The 8939-nt window shown below is 36.1% G+C and overlaps 1 protein-coding gene across 1 annotated transcript; it reads left to right on the top strand.

The window, feature by feature from the left end:
- Positions 1 to 1294: 1294 nt before the first annotated feature.
- On the top strand, positions 1295 to 4101 carry LOC130461604 (uncharacterized). Its single transcript, XM_056829758.1, has 3 exons — positions 1295 to 1299; positions 1419 to 2163; positions 2284 to 4101. The coding sequence occupies exons 1-3, from the start codon at positions 1295 to 1297 to the stop codon at positions 4099 to 4101; spliced, it is 2568 nt and encodes an 855-aa protein (XP_056685736.1).
- Positions 4102 to 8939: the final 4838 nt, after the last annotated feature.

Genomic DNA, 8939 nt, shown 5'->3' with positions numbered 1-8939 from the left:
AGGTTATGGGGGTAGAAGCACTGGATTTTGGACTCGAAAATGAAATTTTCACGCCAAAATCAGGGTTGCAACATCTTCAAACTCGATCAGAAGTGAGGCATTCGTTTAATGAGTTTATGGAATTGATTCATGGTTCAGCAAATCAGATGAAACACGGTAATGCTCGATCTAATATGGCAGTGGGTACGATTTCAATTCCTATATTGCATCAATTTGATGAAGCTGCTTCTACTGATAATGCACCTATTATTGATAATAATGTTGAAATACCTATGAAATCGAATCCAGAACAGTCTGATTCAGATAATATTGATGTTAGTGAAAATCATAATGATGAGAGTAACCCTGTTGAAATCGATTTTGATGATATTCAAGAGGAGATTGATTTTTGGAGTTCAGCTGTGGTGTGTTACATTTTGGGGGCTAATCCTCCTATCAATGTCATGGAGGGTTTCATTCGAAGGATATGGAAACAGTTGAATGTTGACAAGGTTGTCATGGTGAGAAAGGGGGTTTTTCTGGTGAGATTTCTTACAATGGATTCGAGAGATAAGGTGTTGAAAGGACACTATTTCTTTGATAGCAAACCCCTTATTCTGAAACCTTGGAACTCTGATATGAACATGGATACACCAGAGCTTCAATCTGTGCCAATATGGGTGCAATTGAAGTTAAACTTCAAATATTGGGGGGGGGGGGGAAAGGCATTGTTTAAAATTGTGGCACAATTAGGCAAGCCACCCAGGAGGGATCAGGCCACAATCTGTAGAGATAAACTTCAGTTTGCTAGAGTCATGGTGGATGTGCCATTGTCTCAAGAATTACCTGATTTTATTTCTTTCAGAGATGAGAATGGCATTATGGTGAGAGTTGCCAAATTTTATGAATGGAGGCCAACAATGTGCACTAAATGCAAGATGTTTGGTCACCTACAGACTGAATGCAGACAGGGTCAGAAGAAGATTTGGGTTAGGAAAGCTCCACCACCAGTATCAGTTCCAGTTCAACCAGCTGTACAGGGTGAACATGTGGTTAGTCCTATTGTGGATCAAGAAGGTTTTCAGAGATCTTTAAGGCCAATCAGGGTGAGAGTTGGTCTAGAAACTCCAGTTAGAACTTCTAATGTTTTTCAGGTGTTGGAGGCTTCATCACTTGATAATGAAGAATTGGTAAGAGGACAATATCACGGGGATGAACAAAGGATAGTGATGCCTGGAGGAGGGAACTCTTCCAACTCTAATGGATAGAGTGTTAGCTTGGAATGTCAGGGGTCTAAACTCAAAACAGAAACAGAATGAGGTTAATCATTTCATTCAGAAGTATGCAGTGGGTTTGGTGGGACTCCTGGAACATAAGGTGAAGATCTCTAATCTAGGGAAGCTTTACCATAAAGTATTTGTAAACTGGTGTTTTACTAGCAACTCTAGCTATCACTCTGGTGGTAGAATTGTTGTAGCTTGGAAGGATAGTTGCTTCACAGTTAACATTGTTGTTGCATCCAGTCAGTTTGTTAACTGCCATGTTACTCCTGTAAGTGGTAGGCAGCCCTTTTATTGCACTTTTGTTTATGCTTTTAATGATGCTGGTATGAGACAAGATCTATGGAGGGATTTGTTGTTGCTTAATACTCAAGATCCCTGGATTGTGTGTGGGGATGTCAAATGTGTTATGGCATTAGATGAGAGAATAGGAGCTCCTGTAAGACATAGTGATATTATGGATGTGAGCAATTGTATGCATGCTTTTGGTTTGGAAGATATTAAGTGTGTGGGCAATCTCTTTACCTGGAATAACAAGCAACAAGGAAATAACAGGGTTTTTTCAAAAATTGATAGATTTATGGCTAATCATGCTCGGCAATCTTGCTTTCCATTTGCTGAAGTGTGCTTTATGCCAGAAGGTCATTTTGATCATTCTCCTGGACTTCTTTCTGTGTATCCCAGAGATGATGGAGGGAAGAAACCCTTTAAATACTTTACTATGTGGAAGTCTTCAACTGTGTTTTCTGATACTGTTCAGCAGGCTTGGAACACACAAATTCTTAGAACTAAAATGTTCATCTTGATTAATAAGCTTAAAAGAGCAAAACAGGCTCTTAAAGAGTTGAATAAAGTAGGTTTTACTGATATTCATGCTGCAGATTTGAGAGCTTATCAGACTATGGTGAGTGCATAAACTACAATGCATAATAATCCAACTGATCAAGGTTTTGCAGATGCAGAGTTGATTGCAATTCAGGATTATAAGGAGAAACATAAAGATTATTTGGCTTTCCTCAGTTAGAAAGCAAAATTGTCTTGGCTTAAAGATGGGGATGAAAATACTTCCCTTTTTCACCAGAGTATCAAGAACAGGAAGGTGCAGAACCAAGTTTATAGCATCTATGATATGAAAGGAGAATGGAAAGATACAGCTGATGGGGTGTCCCAAGCTTTCCTGGATTATTATAAAGTGCTACTAGGTAGTACTTCTGATAATAGAACACCAGTAAACAGGGAGGTGGTTCAGCAGGGGCCAGTTTGTATGGATCATCATAAAGCTATTCTCAATGCTCCCTATACAGCAGATGAAGTTAAGAAGGCTCTTTTCTCTATTCCAGGTATTAAAGCTCCTGGTCCAGATGGCTTTGGTTCTTATTTTTACAAAGATGCTTGGCATATTGTTGGGGATGAAGTCATTGCAGCCATTCTTGATATGTTACAGCAAGGAAAAATCTTGAAGGAGGTGAACCACACTTTGATTACTCTCATCCCTAAGACTAAATTTCCAAAAGATGTGAGTGAGTTCAGGCCAATCTCTTGCTGCAACACCATTTATAAGTGCATAACAAAAGTCTTGTGTGGGAGATTAAGACAAGTTCTTCCTGATCTCATTTTGGAGAATCAAGGAGGCTTTGTTCATGGGAGATACATAGTTCATAATATTATGGTTGTTCAAGATTTAGTAAGGCATTATGGGAGGAAAGGGGTTAAGCCTAGTTATCTTATGAATATTGATCTTCAAAAAGCCTATGATACTGTTGATTGGCAATTCTTACAGGAGATGCTGGAATTGTTGGATTTCCCTAAGCAATTTGTTGATATGGTTATGCAATGTGTGTATACTCCCATGTTTTCTCTGATGCTGAATGGTTCTATGCATGGATTTTTTAAATCCCAGAGAGGTTTGAGGCAAGGAGACCCTATCTCTCCTCTGCTGTTTGTCATTTGCATGGAATACTTGTCTAGAATTCTGAATAGAGTGAGCTCTATGCCTCAGTTTCAATTTCATCCAAGGTGTAAGGGGATTGGTCTTACTCACTTATGTTTTGCTGATGATCTGATTATCTGTAGCAAGGGAGATTATCATTCTATTTACTTGTTGCTTCAAGCTTTTAAATTGTTTTCTAATTCTTCTGGCTTAAAGGAAAATGAACAAAAATCTTCTATCTACTGTCATGGGATACAGGAATCTGATATTCAGAGGGTAGTGGATGTTTCTGGATTTTCTAGAAGTATTCTTCCTTTTAAATACTTGGGTGTTCCTATATGCTCTAAGAAGATTTCGGTGGCTCAGTGTGCTCATCTGGTGGATAAGATGATAACCAGGATCAAAGTTTGGAGTTCTAGGAACTTATCCTATACAGCAAGAATGCAGCTTGTTAACTCAGTGTTGCTAAGTTTGCATATGTATTGGGCTCAAATATATGTGCTTCCAAAAAGTATTCTACAGGATATAGTGAAGATCTGCAGAACCTTCCTATGGAGTGGTCATGCTTTCAGTCATAAACCAAGCAATATAGCTTGGGATAACGTCTGTAGTAACAAGCAAACTGGAGGTCTGGGGTTTAGAGATGTTCAGACTTGGAATATAGCCTTTATGGGAAAATATGTATGGGCTTTAGTCAAGAAGCAGGATAATGTGTTGATTAGGTGGTTCTATTCAGTCTACTTAAAGGATGGGGATTGGTGGGAGTATCAGCATGGCTCTACTGCTAGCTGGTACTGGAAGCAAGTTTGTAATACAAAGGAGAAACTAAAACAGTTTTTTTCTCTTGCAGAGTTTGAAAACATGCCTCAGTATTCAGTGAAGCAAGTGTATGAAAAAACTTGTAGGGAATAAGCCAAGGGTGCATTGGGATAAAATGGTGTGGAATAGGCTGAATGTTCCTAAGCATAGATTCATCTGCTGGTTAGCTGTTCAATCTAAACTTCAGACTACAGAAAAGCTAGCAAAGATAGGCATTAGTCAATCTGCTAGTTGTTTGATTTGTGGACTGGATGATGAGACTCATCAGCATTTATTCTTTCAGTTCCGGCCAGTATAGTAGTCAAATTATTATAGCAGTTCACCAGTGGATTAGCTTCTCTATTCATGGCAATTTGGTTCAGTTACTCAGGAAAGCTGGACAAAGTAGAGCTTCAAGGTTCAGGAAGCAGGTTTATTTTGCAGCTGTTGGTGCTGCTGTCTATCTGATCTGGAAATGTAGAAACACTAGCTTTTGGGATAGTACCATTCCCACTGTCAGTCATAGTATGAAGGCTTTGAAGCAAATGGTTAAGAGCAGAATTCAGGTAGTTTTGCCAAAACATGTAAGCAAGAGGGATAGTGATTGGTTCACAAAATTGTAATAGCCTTTTAGGCATTCTGGTTGTGTTTTTAGAGCTTGTTTTAGCTTTGTTTTTGCTGATTCCAAGGGCATAGAGTCCAACCTAGTTGGTTTGTATGGCTTGGAGTTGGCTTAAGTTGTAATTGTTGATCCAATTATAATTATTCTCTCTTGCTTAGCAAAAAAAAAACCAAGAATTATATGCTTTACTAATTTTTAAACATAAATGTTTTTCCAAGTCCAATCGGAAACCACATGTTTAGTTAAAAATTTAAAGCTCATATAATAATATTAAATCCAATTAAACGATTTTAGTTCATTAAAATAAATATGTTAAAATTAGTTTAAATTTTTTATTTTATTAAATAATTATTATAAAATAGAAATTAAATTTACTAAATTCTTCACTCAATGGAAAAATGAAAACCGTGAAAACGTGCACAGTGGCTTAAACCATAGCCCGCTTGTGCGTATGGGTTGCCACACATGCCCCATGGCACAAGGCCATGCCATGAAAGCAGAAGTAGTATACCAGCGCGCTAGTCCAGTGCGACGGTTGCCTCGCTACACAGCAAGCAGCACGGGCAAGAGCAGCATGACACAAGACCATCACTCGTTGCCCCGTCCCAGCGCGCGCTGGCTCGCTGCCAGTGCTCGTTGATGCTTGTTTCGTTGCCTCTCCCTGCTCGCTCACTCGCACAGTGCGCATAGCACAGGCCGTAGCCTATGTTCGCGAGCTTGTGCCTTGCTCGCTGCCACAAGACCGCATGGGCGACGAGCTCCCTTGCTCGTCGTCGCATGCCCGCACCATTGCATCACTTCTTAAGGGTAACACTAGGCTTTCTATTGCTTAGTGCGTGCAACTTTGTGAACGATTTTATAAAATCAAAATTTTATTATTTTCAAAGTATTATTATTTATTAATCATATTAATTTCATAAATGTTTAGGCGATTAATAGAAAATTCATTAATTAAAACAATTTTCCGATTACATAAACTTTATGGATTAAAATTAGGGCTCATGAAATATTTAAATATCCAAACTTTAACAAATTTTACGTGATCTTTTAATCAATTAATCCCAATTAATCTATCAATAAATTATGAAAAATCAAATCAAATTCCAAATTATTTGAAAATTCAACGAATTAATTATAATTACAAATTAGGTAGCATAATTAAAAAAATTTAAATCTTGAAATTGTTAATCATTTTCAGTAGGTCAATTATTCATTCAAGATTGTTAAACAAGATTCGCAAATATTAATTTTAACATCATAAAGTTACAAATTTTTCATCCGAAAAACTAAAACCTCCGAAAATTCATAGTTAGGCTTCGAATTTGGGAATTATGTGTTCGGCCAAGAAGAGTACTTTTATCAAAATTCAAAACGTTGTTTACATACGGAATACACTATTGAAACATAAGATTTCGATCATTATTGACAAAACTGCCGAAAATCCTACAAACATTTAATTGAATAATGGTATGAATTTGCAATTAATTACATCAAATTAATTCACCCCTTTAATTCTTTGCAAATTTATAAAATTCAATCCATGTTAATTTAATTGATTAAGCAATTAATTAGAGGCTTGTGATACTACTTTTAGGTTATCAACAACCCAATGCCATGCGAAATAAACCATAAATGCGAAAATCTAAATTAATTGCACTTAGTCAATTAGCATAATTAGTACACATGCTTTGTGATGCGTGCCTTCCCTAGATGCTCCTGAACCGAACAAGAACAAGTTAGAACGCCAAATTTCGTCCTTTCGTAGTAAGTCCACAATACATTTAGACCCGCCTTAGATCGTACCAACTAGGATATAAACTAAGGTTTATGATTTCGGATTTCTCGCTTTTAGGTGATAGGAAAAGTATATTGATTGATTTATTAATTCATGACAGTATGCATGCATTTATCTTTATTATATAAGCCAAGAGGGGATGGTTATTTCGTAATCACGCTTTTGGTGTCCCTATGTAAAATAATAATACACCCTATACACTTGCACAATTACATTAAATTCAAAATCTGATTATTTACTGATTTAAATGCTGGATATTAATTATTTTAAAAAATGAATTCAACAAATTAGGAAAATCATTTTTTTAAAACCGATTACCCAACAGGTTCAGCAAACCCAATCTCCCCCCTCTCTCTCTCTCTCTCTCTCTCTCTCTCTCTCTCTCTCTCTCTCTCTCTCTCCTCAGAAGCTTCAACCCCAAATCGTCGCTCACTCCCTCTCCGTTGCTTCTTCTTTCTCTTTTGGTTCTTGCATGGAAGGTTGTACTACCGCTGCCTTGGCCTTGACCCGTAAATTAAATCCCCAAATTTACGATAGAGTTCAATCAATTTATTCTTCTATTTGGAAAATTTCAAAATTACTATTTTTTTATTTGAGAAAACAAATGTTTTGGGTTCTGGGGAATTCATCGTCGAAATTCGTTCGAGATTATGTATCGAAATTCTTGAAGATTGTCATATTTTCATTTTGTGTGGAGGCTCATCAAAATTTAAGGTATGTTTATATCTTTCTTTTCTTGCAATTAGATGTTTTTACCAATTCTTGGAACAATAGGCTTCTAACACATCTGTATAATTTAGTCACCGAAAAATCAATCGCATCATGAATTCGTAAAATTTCTTCTTAATTTCATCCGATTTTTAAAGTTTTCGTGTTAATTTCTCTAAACATTTTTCATTTTTGTTACAATTTGTTCAGAAATAGTACTTAACTTTGTCAATCAGGTAATTGATTTTCCATAAACCCCATGTTTCCGATTTTTTTTTCCCCGTAGATTTTGTTAGGGGAAAGTAATTACTCTGTCAAATTCTCGACTTACATGAAGTAATTAAAAAATTTTATTTTCATTTTTTTAATTTTATAAATCATCCAAGAACATAAAATTTTTGGCCTAGGAGTGTGATTGGGTTTTCTCTGGAAAAAGGAATTGAAGTTAAATTGTCGTATTTCTACCTTTCAACTAAACTGTCCTTAGCTATTTTGGTAATTCCATTTGTTGATTAGAATTTAGAATTTATCACGGAATTTTAGGCCATTCTCCCATTTGTCAAACCCAGAGCTTTACAATAGCTTTGAATCATAGTGTGTTACAGGCAGAAGAATAATGCAAACACCTTTTTTTTTCTTTTAATATGGCGTTGAAATTCAAGAGCATTGTTCTAGCTTGCTCATGCTTTCTGGTAAAGATTTGAGGTTAGGGATATGAGAATTGTTATTGCACATGTCGAATCAGTCATTTTATAATTATGTGATTGATCAAAAGGAGGTTGTTCTTTACACAAGCATGAATCATAATTTAGCATTAACTTGGGTTGGATAACTATTGTCAAGTGAGCGAAAGTAGAAACAAAATATTGGTAGAATGAGGAAGATGACTGTATTTTTTTTTTTTTTTTTTTGTGATTTTAGGCCTTTTTGAAATTAAAATAAAATCAGGAATAGACTAATCATTGTTATGGCGTAATTTCTATTTGTCATGAACATTAGTTTCGCCTTTGGTTCTTGGTTTGATGCTCGGCAGTCTAGCGAATGTATGGGGCACTTTTAGTTTTCCGTTTAGACCAAAATAAGTTGTTTCAAAAAATTGTCAGCCTTAACACTTGGGAAATAGTTGGGCACATATCTTTGCTGGTTACTTTTTGTGGAGGTTGCTTAATGTTGGGTATAAGTAGGACGTTTGTTAATCTCGTTTTCCCTTATTATCTCCGTCGAATTATAAAGGCAATTATTTCTTTCAATCTCTATGTTTTTTTTATTAATTTTTCAATTGCTTTGAAATTTTGCCTGTCAATTGTTGTTATGGATCTAGATTTATCTTATTTTCACAGTAAATTTCAAAAAATGTGTGCGAGCTTCATGATTCTAGCTATTCAACTTGCTCACTTGAGGGTTTTTAATTTTGTTGCTGATCTAAGCAAGCCAGCCCTAGGGTTGTGTGGTTTTGGGAATTTTCCCAAAAATTCCTATTTGTTTTAGGATTTTGGCTCCTAGGGTTTTTCCTATTTTCTTATAAATACATGGCTTATGGTCATGAATTGAAACACATCAATACAACATACTTTTCTTATTACATAAAGTGAGATACCGAATTTATAAACCTTAGTTTATATCCTAGTTTGTACGACCTAAGGCGGATCCGAACGTGTTTTGAACTTTCTACGGATGGACGACGTTTGAAATTCTAACTTTTTCTTGTTCGAGTCTGGAGAGAAGAAAGGGAAGCCACGCATCACAAAATATGTAAAATGAATTATGCTAATTGATTATGTGCAATTAATTTGGATTCCGACCATTACAGTTTTTCCGCATGTCAAT

Source organism: Spinacia oleracea, chromosome 5 (assembly GCF_020520425.1).
Source record: "Spinacia oleracea cultivar Varoflay chromosome 5, BTI_SOV_V1, whole genome shotgun sequence".
In the NCBI taxonomy this organism is placed as follows: domain Eukaryota; kingdom Viridiplantae; phylum Streptophyta; class Magnoliopsida; order Caryophyllales; family Amaranthaceae; genus Spinacia; species Spinacia oleracea.
This window is presented reverse-complemented; position numbering and strand designations above follow the sequence as displayed.

Bases quoted from the DNA above. Each gene is read 5' to 3' on its own strand.
- LOC130461604 (XM_056829758.1), top strand. The intron at 2,164-2,283 runs GTGAGTGCATAA...TTCCTCAGTTAG, and splicing joins TGAGAGCTTATCAGACTATG to AAAGCAAAATTGTCTTGGCT.